Raw genomic sequence first — 20,195 nt, 5'->3', positions numbered from 1 at the left:
TCTGGAAGTTGCCTCATATTTGTGAGAAATACTACATTTCAGTCCACTCAAGGGACATTTACAGGGATCACACAATACTTGCCTTATACGTCACGCCATGATGTTATAAACAGCTAATAAAAGTATACCATTCATGTGTTTTGTGTACTGAGTGTATGTTGTGCCTTCAAATTAAAAAAAATTCCCCTAATGGTTCATATTTTCTCAGTTTGTTCATTGTATTTATGATTACATGAGTGTGACCCACAGAAGATCACATGCTATGCCTTTAAGCTAAAGGAGACATAGATCTATCTATATAGACATAGATATCTATCTATAGATAGATAGATATCTATAGATATAGATGTCTATCTATATCTATAGATAGATAGATATCTATAGATATAGATGTCTATCTATATCTAATATATCTATATCTATCTATATATCTATATCCATATATCTATATATCTATATCTATATATCTATATATATATATTGTAAGCACAGAGAAGCCTCAGTGAAATGCCAAGCATGTCGACAAAGGCTCGAGCCCATTATATATATTAAGTGTCAACAGAATACTGAAGAGACAATTGTGGCTTGGGTGCATGCTCCCTTTACCTTTTTATTGTAGACATACAACACATTGAACACGTACATGAAATATCAAATATTCATAAACCCCAAGCACATGTCAAATGTACAGTATACAAACAGTACAGAGTGGTGTCATTAAACAAAGGAACTAGCAATTGCTAGGATTTTAGAGTAATCTTCCCCTTCCACTTGACGTAGATGTGTGGGTAAAGGGACCTTGATCCTTGTTCCTGTAGGATTTCCATTGTCCTCAATCAGAACAACATTGTTGGAATCAAAGCGTGGCCTCATGCGCTCTCCCGGCATTTTGTGTCCAACGATTAGTGCTTTCTTCTTCTGTCCTTTGATGGCAAGCAACACTCTGTCACCAACTTTCCCGACGCCATTCTTGGTGTAAACATGGATCACTTTTGGTGGACGGTGATATGGTGTATTTCCAAGGGAGCTGTTGTCCACAACGCGCACTCTTGTCAATTTCTGAATGGCTGCTGCAACAGCTGATACGCTGATGAGACAAAAAACAGTTAATTGGATGATGACTACAGCTCTGCTCCAGAGACTCTGCAGTGATGCAAGACATTTACTTTTCTATGAGGTAAAGTAAAGCAAAAATTCACACACACTAGTTGCTTTTTAAGATGAACATTGGTGACTGCTCCAAAAACATTGAATGAAATGTGTTATAAAGTTAAATCAAATCATGTTTAATGGTCAGCCACTACTGTTGTAGCTACCTGATAAATAATCTGGCTTTGGCCACAGCTTTAATATCGAACCAGAATAAATGTTTGGTTGTATAATATGTGTGTCTGAAAGGGCAGAAACATGATAATAATAAATTAGAAAACTTGCTGTACTGGATATAAATTTAACTTTTTAAATCTAGTGCAATTGTTTTTATGCATAGTAATAAAGAAACTACATATTACATATTATAAGAACATGAATCACTTATCCTCCATGGAATAAGCCAGACTCTCTGATTATGCAAGTACGTTTTAATCAAAAATGTTTATTGGACATTAGATGTCTCATCCTACACTGAAAGTTTCTTGCTCAGTGTCGCATCGGAGGCTTCATGTTTCCTCCTCACATTTGATTAGGTTTCATAGTGGACCACAATTGGCTTCCAGACTAAAAACATCTAATCAAGCTGATACAGGACATGGGTGTACTGAAAAGAAGATTCACGTCTTCTAAGGTTAGATATGAAGTGACCCCAGATCAAACATACAGCAAGTGAACAAAACAAGCAACCTTCTAATCTGCTCAGACATGATTTTGCAAAATAAAGGTCAAACATCCATTTTAAGTTTCAATAAACAAACAACATGTTGCTGATGCATGTCACTGCTATAGCATTGACTGTGGCAGCAAACAGTTGTGATCGATTCGAGGTTCAACAACTTACAATGTGTCAAAACGAATCAGACCACACAGCTGTCAAGTCTTAGCGAGCTCTCAAGTATTAAACAACTTACCTAAAAGTCCTTGGCTGAATCACTGACGATGACTCTACAAGGAGCCCAGTAAGAGATCTTGAAAGCAGGTGGAAAGCCATGATTGTAGCGAATAATGTGCCAGCTAGAAAGAAATGTTATTTGATCATTATGTTACGTTATCAGCTAATAAGCTACAGGGTGACCTAAACATATCGCTAGCATTAAGCTAACCATCACGTGACGTTAATCCATCCGAATAACGGAGCGGAACCATTTAGTTTATAGTTTTTTCTTCAAATACACAAAGACAGGTATGATTGTGTTGAAATTGTTAATGTTTTAAGATTAAAATATCCACCTCGTTTATACCCTGATATCACGCTCCATGGCAATGTCAAAAATGCGTCAGCAATACGCGACCTACCGCCTTTAGCCGAGCAGGCTGATAAATACAAGACGCATTCACAAAAGAGAAAAAAAATACTCGTCTCTAAAAATGAGGAGTTGTATTTTGTTTTTGATAAATGTTGGTAAACTTCAACCGTGTGTCCTAAAACAGAGTACCTGACGTACCACAAAAGCAGCTACTACGGCCTCAGTTAGCACGCGCTAAGTCGTTTGATACGTCATCATACGTCATATCAACGCGCCGGGGGAATCTAGAAATGCACACGGATAGATAGAAGCTACACAACGTCGACGACACGGCAATGGCGTACGAAGCTAAAGACGCGTCTCTCTATGTGATCTAGTATTATTTACGTCACGCTCTTTACCAGGGTGAGCCCCGCTGGACTGGTCGAGTTAGTTGTTCCGCTGGCTGACAGACAGACAACACAAACGTGTCTATCATCGCCAACTGCGAGACGGGTTGACCAACCGGTGTTCTGTTTCAGCCCCGGTGTCGCGGCCGGGAAGGACAGGTTGACGTGAACCCACTCCGGTGCGGACATCTGCAGCCGACGGGTGTTATTTTCTTCACACATCCACGCTAGTTAGATCGCCTCTCCACCTGTTATCTGCTACATCAAGGAGCTAACGTCCACGTTACGGGCCATTAGCTCGCACGCGCTGACCGGTGATTGTGTTACTTTTCGCCGTGCTGCGTATCATAGCAAGGTGAGTGGGTTTCTCTATTCATCGCTCAACTGTAAGAAGTATTGGCGTTTCAAGACGACGTGCGCGTGTTTGTCCTCCACAGCGGCGGCTAACCGTTAGCTGCTGCGGCGTAACACTTTCTGTCAGAACAACACGCGAGTCAACACGTCCCGTTACGCGTAGTGCTCACGAGCTCTAGTGACTAAACGAGGACCTGTGGGTTCCTCCAGAGGATCAAAGCGAGTTCTTGTAAAATAGGTAACATTAAACCGTGACATTCATTATTATTTTATCGGTTGCGCCACTCTACGCTCAACCGCCGGACAAAGTTCGCCTGCTTGTCCTCTTCAGGCACTTGGATGTTGGGTTTGTTGTTTAGACGCATTGTTCATTATGACGAACTATATAATTCATGACATGAATAATACAATTGAGAACTGCTCGGATGTGTTGCTGTTGGGAGACTGCCTGTGTGTGGATGTAAAGGAACCTGAAACGATATCAGACTGTTATGGTTTTAATGTCCGTCTACTGAGCCGCAGGGATCATGCCAGTATTTTTTGACACACCTTTTAGATAGGTAACGGGTCCCGCGGTGTGACACAGACATGGGATACTTCATTGCCCGATGACAACCGGGTGGTGACAGTTAATGCTCTAAGAAGTGTTTCCTGTTGCATCGCCTGTGGAGGGATCAACATGAGCTGTCAGTGTTATTAATATGCCCATGAGCTGTGGTTCAGGGACAGTACTGATGGAAAGCCTTTGGAGTATCACTCTGACACACTTCTGCTCATATGGATGGCAGACGAGATAATAAAAAACAGAGCCTCAGTAGCATGACTTTTTGACAAAGAGTATATTGATATATTTCACCGTAGTGGAAGCAAGAAGAGATCACTTTCAGTTGGATAACTTTTTTTGTGTGTGGCATCAATCAATCTTTTGTGTTGTTATTCCTTCATGAATCAACTCCACAACATTTTGTGGTCTTTTAGATTAAAACACAGTTCAGGTCAGATCCAGACGGCATTGATTAAGAACCTATGTTGTTTTCTTCTTCTTCTTCTCCTTTTTTTAAGGGTTTGTGTCATTGAGCGCCAATCCATTTAATGTTAATGTTGGTTGGATCTGTATAGCAAATACTATATTTATATATGTGTGTGTATGTCAGCAGGGGGTTGAGTCTTGTTCCTGTTTTTTTGTTTACTGTGTGTGTCTGTGTGTGTAAGGTGTTTCCATTCACACTGTGACGTGATTATGAAACCGTACTCTGATATCATGATCTGAGATAATCAAAGCTCAGGCACTCAGTGGTTGTAAATGATTTACAGGCTATTACCAACAGTACCTATTTTTGCAAATCTGCACACAAGCAAGTATCAATAACATTTTTATAAATGAATTCGCAAGTATGTAATTATTAAATCATATGTTGCAGGTACCTTTTCTTCAAGGGTGTCCACCTATTTTGAGTGGGGTCATAAAAATGTAGTATTTCGTCTTGTTGTGATAAGAATGTCAAAGGATTTCACAAGGTGATTTTGTTGAACAAACACATTTATATCTGTTCTTTGAGTTGTTTTTGCTGACCATGCATTAAACACCTTAATTGTTAGTGGAAGTGTAACTTAGAGAGAGAGGCAGTTCTGCTTCATGGGGGTGTTTAGCTTGACTTAACCGGTCACATAATCATAAATAACATATTGCATTAAAGGTTCCTGGTCATTATTTGGACTGTAGAAAAGTTTGAGGAAATGAAACAAAAGCAATTAAACTTACCGTTGGCACCTAGAATATGTCCGTTCTTTATAAAATGTGCTTTTATTTAGTTGGAGAAGCAAGTCAGTGCATCTAAAGTTTGTGTTGCTTGACAGCAGCTTACATAATTCATAACATGTTGAAGCATTGAACACAGCTTGTTTTTACCTCCTTGAAGACAAAAGGAATAACAACTCTCATGGGGAAGACTTAAGTGCACAAGGTCATATGTCTGTTGATGCTAATTGACACTTTTCTCAGCCCCGCCCCCCACTGCTATTCCGTCAAGCCATCAGCGCTGCTATGTATCCCAGACTGTCACTACCTGCACTCCCTGACGAAATGTTCCATTTTTGAAAAAACAATATCATTTGTGATTCAGTCTGATATAAAGATAGAAGCTAAAGCAGACAGATCATAGTTTAAAACTGAATCACCACATCATCTGGAGACCGAAGATAATAAAATGTAAAGCTGGTATAGTTCTTTTTATCCCTGTTACAATCGTTACAAAGCAAAAGCAGCATGTGTTCATTCAGTACACCTTCAGTAGCTTGTGACGCAAAAACGTGGCTAGCTAATGATGTTTTTTGTTTTTACGTGGAAACGTATACCTCTTTCCAACCGTTCTGGTTAACGCATCACTACGTCAGAACAACTAACCATGACTAGCTTAAAAGCCACAAAACCAGGCCAAAAATGAAGACTCCCTGAAACGATTGCATGAGCGTCTGTGGAGCAGAGGTGAATGGGTACAGGACATTGGTCGGAGCTGGCTAGGTGCTACGCTATGACTGGCTGGTTTGCGCTCAATGGGTGGGACTTGGCAAAGGGTCAATTGTAGATGGAAAGCATTAGTGTTGTGCCATTTTAAGGCCAATTTCTCTATGAATAAAGATCAAGGTGGGTACACTTGCAGTTAAAAGGTTTGCATCTGTATTATCATGTAATGAACACCCAGCGGCTTGCACGGACCTGAATGAGCCATTGTATTGTATTTTCCTTTCATTTATCTTTGTAAGCATTTGGCTCTGTTATTTAGTTTGTCCAACTAGATATTAAGACAAATATGTATTATCCCTGACAATTAGACCGACTTCATTGTTTCTCCAGCTTAAGCTGTGGAGCAAACAGCAGACCACTCCGAGATGGAGTTAATAAATCTACTAGAATGAATATTCTCTCCCACTGCCTTCATCCCTTTTCTGTTTATTTGTATTTTGAGGATGTGTGCCAGACTCGTGGTACCATAGCAACTAGCATCAGGTGAAAAGGTGGCCCAGCATTTCTCTGCTGCTGAGTCATGCACCCATGATGCTGTTAAAAATGGTTCTAGACATTGAAATTATAATGAAATCTAGAATATCAATTTCATTAAAATGGATGGCAGATAGGATCTATTAGTCTCATGTTTTATCAGGGCTTAAGCATATCACTAGCAAACATGTGATTCGTATTTCATGCTACCCAAACTTCAAATGTAGATTGTAGACAGACTTTAAACATAGTTTACTATTCAGAATGAAGGTAATTTAGCATTTTAGTCAGAACAGAGACAGATTTCAAATCTAAGGAGAGTTGTCAGACCTCAATGATGCACAATGCCTCATTCAGTGTGAAACACTAAATGTACACATAACTTTGTCTTTTCCAAGAAAGCCCTACAGGGCACCTTCAAGCGGAGACAAATTGCCAGGAAAACTAGTTGCAGGCAAAGGTTAAAACACGCTTTGACAATATTACAATCTTGTAATATTTATAGGGCTCAACTTTTTAATCAAAGTCACGTTGACTCTGCTCTACTGGGCCAATTAAGGCTTTTATTGCAGTACTATTACACTATTATTTTGTATTGTAGTGTCCAATCCTTGATAATATATGGCATGTACAAAGACAAAACAAGAAATGTTTTTTTATTGCTGTTGTTTACCATGAGCGTTCTTCTAATCTAAATGGTCAAAGTGAACCGTAGTCATATCTCAAACACTTTTTAAAAACAAATGGCAACTGCACTTGTATGTGCTCACTTGACTCTTGAATGCCAGCGGCTCTCCCAGATTCTCATAAATTTTGGGTTAATGTACAATAACTCAATATATAGAACAAATAATTTTCCAGACACTCAATCGCAATCTATGCTGAGTGCCTCACAGTAGAATACAGTTAGCCTCGCCAGATGTTTTTGATTGATTATTATGTTCCTTGATTCATGTATCCTGGCAGTTATAGATGTATACATTGTAAAGATTGACTCGTCACTCAAGAACAATACTTTCCATGACACATTACAGCCTGATGCGGTACTATGAGTAAAACCGATAACATACAGGTGTTTTAATAACTATTTTTTTTAAAAATGTGATTAAGTGCATTTCTAGATGTTGGTGTTGAATGTTAAACGGTCTGAACTGTGGCAATGGGTCCAGGATGTGCAGCAGTGTTGTTGAAGGCACAGGGGGGTATGTTGTGTCCTCCTTGGGTTGAGACCGGTCCATTTGAACCCTGCGGTCTCTATCGGCTTATTGTTCAGCTCTGGCTGCGTCCCTCTCCAGTGATGTCACAGCATTCCAGGGAGCGGATAAATGAGTTAGTGTTAGGGCAGATGAGCAGCATCGTGAATGCTGCTGGCAATAGTGGGTCGAAGGGCACAAGTATAACAGTGCAACTGTGCAAACCCACTCGCCAGCACTCATCAGAACACCTACACCCGCCTTCTTCAAGCCCTTCATTTGTTCAGTCTGAGTCAAATATGAATCCTTTTAAGTGTATTTTAAGCCTGTAGTTCAGAATAGGTACAATCTTATAGAGAGAAGGTACTTTAGTGTTCAGCTCATTTATCTCAATGTGTATCTTTCTTATGTCTTGTAACTCAAGGACCACTGTATAGGTTGTTGCAGGTACTGATTGAATGGCTAGTGTTATCAATGCAATCCCTGACCCCATATTGGCAAGGGAGTTGAAATCACAATGTTGACCATTTGCTGACCTAGAGCCCCCCCCCTTCCTTCCCCCCAATATTTTCCACAATTAGGTTGCGTGTTCGGTCAACTGCTTGTTTGACTGAAATTCATCAGAGACCGGAAGGAAAAGCGTTAAATAACAGACCACATTCAGGCATTTCAGGGTGTAGATACACCAAACTCCTTACCTATTAGCAGTATAATGACCCAAAGTAATGTGAACTGTTTTGCAGCTTTTAGCTATTTTTTTGTTTTGTTCCACCAACCCAAATGGTTGAGTCACTGTTCTCAAAAAGCCCAAACACATGACTGTACGAAGTGTCTGTCAAACAAGTTCAGGCAACCTGAGTGTTTCCTGAGGCTACCTGCCTGCAACAACATGAATGATGCAGTACACCAGGGACTTGTGAAGTTGAACATCTTGCAAGATAAAGACCCAGATATTTGTTCAGGCGTTGGATTGAATCAGATCGGAAAAGAGGGTGTATTTTTTACTCCAAGTTCTCAGGTCGTGAGGAACATGTCTCCAATGCAATGCCAGTGTTTCTCTCGGTTGACTGGATGGGGATTGCTAATTGGCACTGAACATCTAACGCAAAGGTGTTCAGAGTGGACATTTTTACTTGCTCAGAACAAAGTTGAAAGATGTGTAATTTGCACATAGAGTGGCCACAAATGAGGAACAGAAAGTGGATAATCATTCGAAACATTCAGGTTTCAGTCGTCATGCATGTGGTTAAAAAGTAATGACATGTGACTATTGACATGACAGAAATGTGAGCCTTAATAGAAGGGGACAAACATTTTTAATTTTATTGCCACCATAACTGTAACTCTCCATTTCTCAGTAAAAGGGGAGGTTACTTTTTACAATTTGCCCATGATGGACACACACAGTGTGACCAATTATGCCCAAATCCAAGCAAGGGAGCATACTTGGTGTTCTTATACTTTTATTTCTTCTTTACAGGTTGTCAACATGTTGCAGTGAGTAATGCACCGAGTGCTGATATTAATAATGGCCATCTACGGGGCGCAAGGATGCCCCAATTCAGAGAGCTGCCCACCGACGCCGCCCAGCAATACCTCAAAGGACTTCTGTTACTCTGCTCGAATTCGCAGCACAGTGCTCCAGGGCTTACCTTTTGGGGGGGTTCCCACTGTGCTCGCCCTTGACTTCATGTGCTTCTTGGTGAGTCCTTATGTCATGTGGCTGTATCAACTGTCAGATTAGAAGTAAAACTCTTCCAGGGATGTGTTTTTTTGTTGTTGTTTTTACTGATAAGAACCTTCAAGAAGTTATGTAACTTGTGTTTTCTCTGTATTATAAATAAAGGGACTAAAGGGGTTGACAGCCACTGTTTATTGTGAACTTCTAGGGGCTGCTGGTTGTGTTCTCCTTCTTGAGAAAAGTAGCTTGGGACTACGGACGCCTCGCTCTGGTGACCGACGCTGACAGGTAATTGGAAAACATTAATTCAGACTGCCTGGAGTGTTCAGTACCAAGGACTTGTTGGGGTTCATGAAAAACAAAAAACATCATGCCAACAGGCACTGATACATCAGCTGGTTGAAAGTGCTGAATACACACAAGTGGTTAAAATGTGGTACATGCTATTGTCCTATGATAACCGGCGCAAACCTAAATGACCTTCTAAAGAAATGTTTTGTCAGCTAAAATAATGAATTGTACATTTTTCATAAAAATGTCATAGTTTTTAGAGATTTGTGATAACTTAAAATGTTATTCTCAGGAACCTGCACTTAATGTTTCTCCTCGATACAGGCATTGATATGATTTGGTTATAGTTACAATGTTAAAGGTGGACAAGAAGGATGCACTATTAAGATTAAAAAAAGGCATCTGGTGTGAGTGTCTGAAGAGATCTGCCAAAGACAAGTTTTATAAGTAATTGTTCATTGTGGATGTTTGATTTCTGACGGGCGTCACAAGGATGGTACTCCAGACAGGAAGTCAGAGTCAGCAGTTTTCCGTTTGCAACGGCAATAATGCATGCTGACATTGTCATGCTTCGTCACTTGTTGCACAGTTTGTTCACTTTGACATAGAAAGGCCAGACTGTTGGAGTAAACATGAGATGGAGTGAACAAATAACTTCATAATTAATTTAAATACCCTATTGGATCAATTTCCAAGAACACTTGAAAGCCACGGTCTTCATCTAAGCCAGTGGATTGTAGTTATTATATGATATGCTTTCAGATATATTGGGATAATTTGAGACTGATGTCTGAACCCTGATCAAATAATGAGAATCAATGTGGATGCAGCCTAAGAGGCGCCTGTCAACAAGGACCGCCCCTTTTTAAACTTTGAGCTGGAAAAAAACATGACTGGTCAAGTCCAGGAAAGAAGGGGCTCAGACATTGCCACAGAGCTATTCGACTGTGAACCTTTGAACATGCAAGACACAGTGCTCCATCCCCTACATCCCACTGCTGTGTTTGTGTGATGTTGCAGCTTCACTATTTTTGCAGCTGCATGCGAGCAGAGAATGGGGCTGCAGCATGGCGGGAGGATGGTAGGGGGGTTGCTGTGTGGGACACTTTTGGAAGGAGATGTCGTTTGTTATTTCCTGACACTGTTGACTCGAGACCAACGTCTGTCTTTAAAAGTCTTATAACATCTGAAAAGCAAACGCAAGCTTGATTGTTAATCATTTTAAATTGAGGTATAAGTCTAATGTTTGTTTTGCTGCAGCCACTTAAGCCGTGACTTTCATGAAAGGGTTATTATACCATAGGTCATAGATGCATCTAAATGGTTGTGTAACGTATACCAGAATAAATAGAAACCTTCATTGGTATGCCTGTGGTGTAAAATGCCTTCAACGTTCCTCTTTGAACCAGCACCCTTACTGGCCAACGGGGCCTTTTCCTCACAACTTAACTGAATGGCTTTGTTTTGCTTTTCTGTTCACCAGAAGAATGGATCAGCGGTACTGTCGCCTGGATGATCGGGAATAGTATGTCATCGCTACGTGTTATAGACTACATTTTTCTTCTCTCATTTCCCGATTCTGTGGTTAACTCATAACTCTTGTCCACTCTGCCGAGGCCGCCGTGGGTTTCAGCCTTTTTTTTCACTCTTGATGGTCTCCCCTCCTCTTCTTTCAGGCGTTTCCCAGTGCCACGCTCCTAACTCCTCTCCCTGTCCATGTCATTCTTGTATTTCTGCGGTTGGGCCTGTCTATCCTCTCGCACTGTCCTAATCAGATCTGTGTGTGTTAATCTGTGTGTTGACCTCTTTGTGAAGCGCGGACTTCTTAAGTGTGAGCGCACCTCATGAGCTGCACAGGCAGGATGCTTACAGGGAGAGGTAATGCTTCCCCGTTGTTGTTCACATACAGGCCCCAACATGGTGCAGTTACAGTACATCCTGTCCAGTAGAGCTCGGAGGAGCCATTCTGACTTCTCACAGGAATGTGCGAGAGAACGACTGATGGTGAATTACCGCCACAGGCTCTCTCCTCATTCCATTAGCGATCTCTTAGAGCCTTGGGTGACGTCATCCGTTCGTGTAGTATCGAGCACTGAACCGATGTTGGTATTCCAGCAGAGCCTGGGTGACGACCATATTTTCCAGTTATGCATACATTGTTATGACTTCCGTGGGGAGTGCAGTCACATCTTTATACATTATATAATAAATCATTGATGCTGTAATGTGTCCAGAAGAACCTGTTGCTCTGCTGGACAACCTCCATTAATTTCTGCCTCTTTAATCCCAGGGTTTCTGTTGTTTCCTCTGTGAATGTTTTTTTCTCTAGAACTTTGCCTTCTAACCCTTGTATCACCACCTTTCCTCTGGCAGTGATGGTGTACTCAACCTGTGTAAAGTAGAGATTCCTAATGCTGCATGAAATGTGACTGCAGAGATTCTCCTTGTGGTTGACTGGTTAACCAACCCATACCAGGATAAACGGGGGTGAATCTCTTCAGTCCATTTCAGGGCTTGTGTTAATCTGTGTTTTTGTTTTAACGTTTCCACCCTGATGGTAGTTCTACTGCCCTGAGACACAAAGAACTAACATCCTCTTGTGGTCGGTAGTGGTGTTGGGTAGATGTGTAGCATCGTTCTAATGTCATGTGTTGTGTTTCCTGCGTACAGTGTGGCCTCTGCCTTGACATCAGAGGCACCCGAACGCTACGAGCGTCTCACTTCAGTGTCCAGCTCTGTGGACATTGATCAGAGAGACACAGTAAGTAGGCCATTGTTCTTACAGGATTAGGTATAGTGTACTGCCAACTGGGTTGTACTGCATGTTTCATAATATAACTACTACACCTTCAATTCTCTGCTCTTTTCTTTCTATCAGGGTTTCTGTTCCTGGCTAACTGCCATTTTCCGCATCAAGTGAGTTGACCTACTGGCCGCGTATAGGAAATTAGAAAAATTGATTAAACTGAGTATGGAACGTTCTGTTTTGAATTGCATTTCCGTAGTTGACTTTGTTGATGTGTTCTCTCTATAGGGATGAAGAGATAAGGGAGAAGTGTGGGGAGGATGCAGTACATTACTTGTCCTTTCAGCGCCACATCATCGGCCTGCTGGTTGTGGTGGGCGTGCTGTCCGTGGGCATCATCTTGCCTGTTAACTTCTCAGGAAACCTACTTGGTAAGTTCATTATATTTAACTTGCAGGGGATCCTTGAAAATGTAGAAATGACTTGTATTTTTTTTTTTGCATTAGTTTTGCTCTCAATGTTTGACAAGGTGAGTCTCCTTGTTCTCTTGTCTTTGTGATTTTGACTAAAACTTCCGTCTCATATATAAAAGGGTACAAAGCTTTGCAAACTTATGCATGTAGGTGCAAATGATTGCTACGTTTTGAAAATGAATAAGAACACACCAAGTAAATATGTTGAATGAATCATACTTTTGAGAAATCTGACAATTTACCTTTCACTTCAGCGGCTAAATGTTTTTTGCTTCAGACTTATGGCATTTATATTCATTAATTCATGGGCACTTGGTGTCAGTTAAATTGATCGGCTACCCGGACAGTTACCCTGACCCTCAGGCATGATGCTTATTCATGGTTTTTCTCTGGACTACAGAGCACCGTGAGCTGCAAGTGGCAGCAGAACTTCTGGTGACTGACAAGTGATTGTATTGTTTCTTTCTTTCCTTTTTTCCCCCCACAGAAAACAATGCCTATAGTTTTGGGCGAACTACTATTGCAAATTTGAATGCAGAGTGAGTAAATGGTTTACTGTCACTTTATTATATGATATGCTGTACTTTGAAGCCTCATGTCGATTCTTCACTTGCTAATGCTTTCACTAAATCTTTCCAAACATTTATTTTACCCTTCGTTTCCTTAGTAATGCACTACTGTGGCTGCACACCACTTTTGCATTTCTCTACCTGTTACTAACGGTTTACAGCATGCGACGGCACACCTCCAAGATGCACTACAAGGAGGATGACTTGGTGGGTGGCATGGCTTCACAAAATGGCTGTTTTTATTCACTTATTTACACACTTTCTAATGACTTCTCTCTCTTCATTTCCATGCAGGTGAAACGCACTTTATTTGTCAATGGAATCTCTAAATACGCAGAGGAGTCTGAGATAAAGCAACACTTTGAGTAAGCACTACAGTCCAGTCCACTGTTGATATCTCACGAGGCTTCCAGTACATGACTCTGTTGAAATGTCAGTACACTGTGCATTAACTGTATTACGCGGTATGAGCGCCGTGCCTTTGCCTGTTAAAAGCAGCTGTCTTGTGCTGGCCCATATGGTGGGATCAGACAATGACGAGCCTATATATGTAATTGTCCATAATGGAAGCCAGATGAGCAGGATCATGCAAGTCATGTGTCAAGACGCGACGGGGTGTTTGGCTCAACTACGACTTAGCCAAATGTTATTAATCAAAATCATCTTTGCTCCTGCACCAAAAAAAGACCTCCAAACGCGAGTACCAAAAAAAAAATAGATAAGATGAAACTTCAAACTGCCATTAACTATTGGTGGCTGTTGCATTCATATCTTTTTTGGGACTTGCGAGTGTTGTTACAATGCTGTCGAGATGTGTCATCTACTGTAAATACACTTTGCTGTTGTCGATATGTGTAAGTTGAAACTTATCCAGTCTTTTGACGTGCTCCCTCCCTGCTCTTCTTTCGTAGGCAGGCGTATGAGAACTGTGCCGTGCTGGAAGCACGTATCTGTTACAATGTGGCCAGGCTGATGTATCTCAACTCTGAAAGGTATGTTTTATTCATAATTACACGAGGGAGGGTGGGGGCGTTTGCTCCTTCTTAGCATTTTAGGATATACTTGTGAAGTGTGTCCTTGGCTCCAGGACCGGAGCTTGTTGTGAACTGGTCCCTCTATAGTCTGACATGGGAGATGTTTTGCACGCAGGAAGAAGACCGAGCGCAGCAAGAAATTCTTCCTTGACTTGGTGGCAAAGGAGCATATTACAACTATGATCAATCCAAAACCCTGCGGACACCTTTGCTGTTGCATCATCAAAGGCTGTGAGCAGGTCAGAATATGTCGTAGCGAGATCTTAAAATGACACTCTCCAAAAATGGATTTACAACCTGATACTGACACCATTTTTGAGGTTACTGACAAACAAAGCATCTCTCTGATTTTACTTGTAGATTAATTAGAAGAGTCTGGGATATGCTGGAAAACATATAAGCAATTTAACACACAGGTACCTGCTCCTGGGAAGGGACCAAACCATATATCATCTCATCATTAGCACATCTGAGCAGAATTAAGCCGGTGGATGTTGTAGTCCCGAAGCTGCTTGTGCTAACTTTTACAAATATGGATGTACTTTGAAATTGAAGCAGAGTGCATTAAAGCTAACAACAAAAACAATTACAAATTGTGAAAATATTTAAAACTCAAATAAAATCACTACAAACACCAAAGTGGATCGGATGTAGCCAATAAAATGATTGTTTCCTCATTCAGGGAGTGAAGTGTCTCTTTATGCGATTTCTTTTTTTTTCTTGTTTTTTTCACGCCCACAAAAGCAAGTTTATGGTTATGCAATTACATTAGGAGATAATCGTAGACTTGACCTTGTGTATTAAGTGCTATTTACTAACTGTAATGTAAGATAATAAAAAAGACTCTGACTTTGATGTCCTTGTTCTTCACAGGAAGAGGCAGTGGGCTACTATACCAAGCTGGAGGCACAACTGAAAGACGACTACAGGAAGGAGAGAGAAAAGGTTAACAGGAAGCCTCTGGGAATGGCCTTCGTCACCTTCCAAAATGAATCCATAACTGCTACGTAAGTACATTTAACATGTGTGAATGTGTATCTGTGTCCTTTTTGTTTTGCATTGACCAATTATTCAGTAACGTTTGAATGTCTGTTCTTTGTTTTACACCAGAATCTTAAAAGACTTTAATGCTTGCAAGTGTCAGGGCTGTCAGTGTCGTCAGGAGCCCAGAAGCTCTCAATTCAGCGCCAAGCTCCACACACACAACTGGACTGTCAACTACGCCCCTGATCCACAAAACGTCTACTGGTAAGAACGCATTCAGGTCACATGATCTGTCCGCATGAATGTGTCGACTCGGGTGGATACGTTTTGGCAAGATCCAAGCACTTGATGTAACTACTCAAAGGGAATTTTACAAATGCACACTTGTTGATTTTTAGTGCTCTTATTTTCACGCTGAGGAACAATTAGACTTTATTCCACTTTGAAGGGACTTTCTCCCTCCAGGTGATGAACTGGTTTTTGAGCAGCAGTATCAGTTTACTGGCCAGCTGTGTCCATAACTGCGGGTCATCGGCCAGAGTCAATCTAACCGCTGCATAACCTTCATCCCACAGGGAGCATCTGTCAGTGGGAGGAGTCTCCTGGTGGCTCCGCTGCCTAATCATCAACCTTGTCCTCTTCCTCCTCCTCTTCTTCCTCACCACCCCGGCCATCATCATCTCCACAATGGACAAGTTCAATGTTACCAAACCCGTCGAGTACCTCAATGTGAGTGTTTTATTTCTTTATTTCTTTATTATTATTTTTTTTTGAAAGGCCTGTGGTCAGTTGAGGCATCTTTATCAATGCCCTTCTGAGCGTCCAGATCAAAGTCATCACAAGCCTGCGTGCTGTTGTGAAGGCAGAAGAATTCACCTCTCGATTCTTGGCACATTTTAATGTGTGTCTGATCTGTCTTTCAGAATCCAATCGTCACCCAGTTCTTCCCCACCCTCCTCCTGTGGTCCTTCTCCGCCTTACTTCCTACCATTGTCTACTATTCTGCCTTCTTGGAAGCCCATTGGACACGGTAAGCTTCACACTTTCTGCAATCAACTATCCAACAAATCAGTCATGTTGTTTTTATTCCCATTCAAGGTTTAGGTTAAGTGTGTAAATATTTCCTTTGGCCTTACAGGTCAGGAGAGAACAGGACCACAATGCATAAGTGCTACACTTTCTTGATCTTTATGGTCCTGTTGCTGCCTTCCCTGGGACTCAGCAGGTACAGGATGTTCTTGATTTCTTCCCTGCAACACAATGCAATGTAAAGCTAGACATTAATTCATTTTTGGCAGCCTGAAATTTGACCTGACTTCTTTCTTTCCCTGTATCTTTGCAGTTTGGATGTTTTCTTCCGCTGGCTTTTTGACAAGAAATTCTTGGCAGATGCTACAATGAGATTTGAGTGAGTATCATGATTTTACAGGTTTCAATACACAACTTCAAAAAACACGAATCAAAGCAGAACGGGATGAAATGTGAATAAAACATATTCAATTTGTTTGGAATATAATTGGCTTCTGCAATAATCAGCTAAATAATAGTCTGATTTCAGTCTTTTTTAATAGTGACTATTTCTTTGCTCTTTAGGTGCGTGTACCTTCCTGACAATGGAGCCTTCTTTGTGAACTATGTCATTGCGTCTGCATTCATTGGTAATGCCATGGACCTGCTGAGGATCCCCGGTCTACTTATGTACATGATCCGTCTCTGCCTGGCTCGCTCTGTGGCAGAGAGGAGGAACGTCAAGAGGGTTAGTGAGTCCCCTGCTCAGCAAGTTGACACAAGTTATGGGTCCATGTTCTGTTAAGTTTAAGAATTAATAGCTGGGTAAAACTGATCTCTAACGCAAACATTTACCCTGAAACATTATGGAGCAATTCATTGTTGTACACATAAATTAGCCAGTTAAGAAGCTAAAGATCAGAAAACAAAGACTTGTTTTTTTATCTTTAATCAGCTTCACGTGATGGATATTGAAATCCAGAATGTTAAGATTTTGTATTTTCTTTTATATCCTGTAACTGTGCCCTTACAGCACCAAGCCTATGAGTTCCAGTTCGGGGCAGCTTATGCCTGGATGATGTGTGTCTTCACTGTGGTAATGACCTACAGCATCACCTGCCCAATCATCGTCCCTTTTGGTGAGTTCGGCCATCTTTTACCCCCTGCAGGCGGTTAGTGCACCAGATGGCGTGCTTATTGAATGACGGCAGGAGAAACGCACAGAGGGCAGGCGGCATCCAGTGGCTCTGCTGTTTGTACAGAAGCTTATCAGCCAGCCTAATTGGATTAGTTCCACTAAGTGTTTTGTCTCCCATCTCTGCACAGGGTTGATGTACATGCTGCTCAAACACCTTGCAGACAGATACAACATGTACTACGCCTATCTGCCATCCAAACTGGACAAGAAGATCCATTCTGGTGCGGTCAACCAAGTGGTGGCTGCTCCCATTCTCTGTCTCTTCTGGCTCCTGTTCTTCTCCACTGTTCGCTCGGGTAAGACGAGGACTCCATCTGCTGGCCACTGATGTCCCATCACATGCCCATATTCAATTACAGCGTCTGAAGCGTTGTAATGTATACTAGCTCCTGCTAAACAAGAGTCTCTCCACTTTCTCTCCCCCAGGGTTTTCAGCTGCCACGTCCATGTTCACATTTATAGTTTTGATCATCACAATCATTATCTGCCTCTCTCACGTCTGCTTCGGACACTTTAAATATCTAAGTGCTCACAACTACAAGGTAACAGGATGGCCATCCATGTATTCATGTGATTCATGTCGTCCTAAAAAAAAGTATTCAGTTCAGCTGCTTATGGTAAATGCATGTTTTCTTTCCTAGATTGACACGCAGGCGGTGGACGGGTTGGAAAATGGGCGTCCAGTGTGCACTTCTACCGCCAACAAGGCAGCCGTATGTATTCAGTCATGTTTGTTTTATAAGAATATGAGCGACCAAACAATGGTATTAAATATCTGCTTTTATAAAAAATAAAAAAAATCTTAATAGCAAAGTCGATCTTTTGCTCAGTTACAGCCATGGACTTGGAAGAGTGTTTAGTTTGTTTAAAATATTAAAGTAATCCTTCAAAAACTGTTGTAAAGCAAATTGTTATTCAGTGTGCGCATGTCAATTGAATTGACCTTTTTTGTCCAAAGGTGAAACATAAACTGGGTATCACACTTAAAAGTATATCTCATTTCATTGTCTCCCCTACAGCAAATGTACATTGCTCAGGTACTTCAAGACCCAAATTTGGAGGAGGCTGGTTCTGGCAGTGGCGAGGACGACGGCCAGGTTTCCTCGCAGGACGAGGAAATCATCAATGTCGAAAATGGCCTAAATGAGGACTTCCAGTCTGGCGAGGACAGCCTCATTGATAACGAGGTTCGGCACTGATGCTGCCTGGAACAACAACAAAAAAAATCTTTTACTTGAGGAGTGCACTGAATATGTGAATTATACTAGGAACAGAACCAACAGTTCTCCAAAGCATCTCAACCTCCATGGAGGGACTTGACACTAACGGAAGCACACTGTCTACTAAGGATTGGATGGATTGTTGCTGAAGGACTTCTGCATTTTCTTCACTGGATCTCACCAAACATCATCTTCTGTCTGAATACCTGCAGAGGGAATCTACTCTGACAATGCAAGGCCAGCTACATCCTTCTGCCCCGATATATAGCTGAGGCACACCTCCCAAAAAAACTGCACATGGACCCATCAGAGAAAGACACTAACGCACAAATGAAGAATAGATTGCCTTGTTTTGGAAGGGAAGTGATGTTCTGTCTGTATTTTCTTTAACATGATTGCACTTGAAAGAGAGGACCTGTCCCATAAGCTCGAGTTTCGCTAGGGTACTGTAGAACAGCATGCCTTCAAGTTCAGATGGTGGGGGGATTTTCCTCTAATCATTTGCCAGTATCGCTAATTGTCTGCACTAAATGCTTCCCCTGAATAAGCAGATGATGCGAGAGGAGAGACCCAGAGAGGAGCTCTCCACACCTCCAGACAGCTTGGTGGATCACATGTGACGGTCTCAAAATGGTTCTTCCAATTCCCTAAAAGCCTTTTTTTTTTTTTTTTAATCACTGCTACTAACACTCCTGGACGCTTTTGACACTGTACAGCTACAAAACTCTGGATCTGTTAAATAGCCTTTTTTGACATTGGTATTTATTTGTAGGCATTGAATGTGAAATGCTCTCAAGCTTGATACATCCCTGAACTGTATTTTGGCACACTACATTGAATATGATCTTTTTGCCGTTCAGTCTCTGAGCCTTTGGGGTTTGCTGTTGGACTGCTGCTACTGGAGCTGCTCCCGGTAGGGGGAAGTCCTTGCTCGACAGCTGCAGGAGGACTGGAGGCCAGGAGCCTGCTGATTCTCTTGTGTTGCTCAGAGGATGGAGAGAAAGGCCTTTTTGGTTTTTGTTTTCTGGGTCCTGTCACAATATCAGCTTCACTTGATATTGTGACTGGTTTTCTTTATGTTTTTTCGTTTGTCTCTTTTTGTCCAGATGTTTACGTCTTCATCATGTAGGGATTTTTTAAAATTAGCATTCAGTGTAGGTGGCTACTGATAGTTTAAAGTCCTTTTCATTTTCATCATGTAGGGAGCAACCTGCTCCAGTGGTCATCGAGCATTGTAACTGTTTCCCATTTGCAATTACTCAATGCAGAATTGTAGATTGTTTAACTCAAATTGTGCAATTTTGGTGATAACATATAAAATAGGAGATGCCACTTGAGCGAGTTACTCCAGTGGAAAAGGTCCACATCTATTTAAAACCTTAAGTTTATGCTATTGACTATATGTTCATGCCGTTGAAATCAAAATGGAGTACATATTATTTATGTTTATGCTTTACTTGTTATGAAGTAATTAAGTTCTCCCTACACAATTGTACATTCCATTTGCAGATTCAGTTTCAGAGCAATAGTGTTGTACTACAACGCCACCCTTGATCTGCCGCAGCCATATGAAGCAGCTCCTTTTTCAGGTAGCGGGAGTATTCTGAAAGAAACGCATAAAAACAATACAAACTGCAAGTTAAAAAAATAATAATGTG

General features: G+C 41.3%; 2 protein-coding genes across 7 annotated transcripts; one reads left to right on the top strand and one right to left on the bottom strand.

Annotated features, from left to right (window-relative positions):
• Positions 1 to 590: 590 nt before the first annotated feature.
• mrpl14 (mitochondrial ribosomal protein L14) lies at positions 591 to 2,817 on the bottom strand. 5 transcript variants are annotated; one of them, XM_068567672.1, is made up of 3 exons: positions 2,801 to 2,817; positions 2,064 to 2,166; positions 591 to 1,087 (listed from the first exon to the last, which is right to left on the bottom strand). In XM_068567672.1, exons 2-3 carry the CDS (start codon positions 2,141 to 2,143, stop codon positions 718 to 720), a joined length of 450 nt encoding a protein of 149 aa, XP_068423773.1. In that variant the 5' UTR covers positions 2,144 to 2,166; positions 2,801 to 2,817; the 3' UTR covers positions 591 to 717. The 5 variants fall into 5 exon arrangements, with proteins under 5 accessions (XP_068423773.1, XP_068423771.1, XP_068423770.1 ...); XM_068567670.1 differs by lacking the exon at positions 2,801 to 2,817 and adding an exon at positions 2,598 to 2,670; XM_068567669.1 differs by lacking the exon at positions 2,801 to 2,817 and adding an exon at positions 2,383 to 2,588.
• On the top strand, positions 2,731 to 19,562 carry LOC137779619 (CSC1-like protein 2). 2 transcript variants are annotated; one of them, XM_068567666.1, is made up of 24 exons: positions 2,731 to 3,143; positions 8,814 to 9,035; positions 9,223 to 9,302; positions 10,789 to 10,830; positions 11,976 to 12,066; positions 12,184 to 12,221; positions 12,340 to 12,482; positions 13,012 to 13,063; positions 13,192 to 13,300; positions 13,388 to 13,458; positions 14,005 to 14,085; positions 14,243 to 14,366; positions 15,001 to 15,134; positions 15,238 to 15,375; positions 15,687 to 15,840; positions 16,035 to 16,141; positions 16,250 to 16,336; positions 16,454 to 16,519; positions 16,705 to 16,867; positions 17,153 to 17,258; positions 17,446 to 17,613; positions 17,744 to 17,859; positions 17,959 to 18,030; positions 18,337 to 19,562. In XM_068567666.1, exons 2-24 carry the CDS (start codon positions 8,838 to 8,840, stop codon positions 18,514 to 18,516), a joined length of 2,520 nt encoding a protein of 839 aa, XP_068423767.1. In that variant the 5' UTR covers positions 2,731 to 3,143; positions 8,814 to 8,837; the 3' UTR covers positions 18,517 to 19,562. The 2 variants fall into 2 exon arrangements, with proteins under 2 accessions (XP_068423767.1, XP_068423768.1); XM_068567667.1 differs by lacking the exon at positions 10,789 to 10,830.
• Positions 19,563 to 20,195: the final 633 nt, after the last annotated feature.

Source organism: Clinocottus analis, unplaced genomic scaffold, assembly GCF_023055335.1.
Source record: "Clinocottus analis isolate CAN_PGR_092001 unplaced genomic scaffold, fCliAna1.0.p SCAF_8, whole genome shotgun sequence".
NCBI classification, from domain to species: Eukaryota; Metazoa; Chordata; class Actinopteri; order Perciformes; family Cottidae; genus Clinocottus; species Clinocottus analis.
The sequence above is the reverse complement of the archived record's forward strand: the minus strand, read 5'-3'. Positions and strand labels throughout refer to the sequence as shown.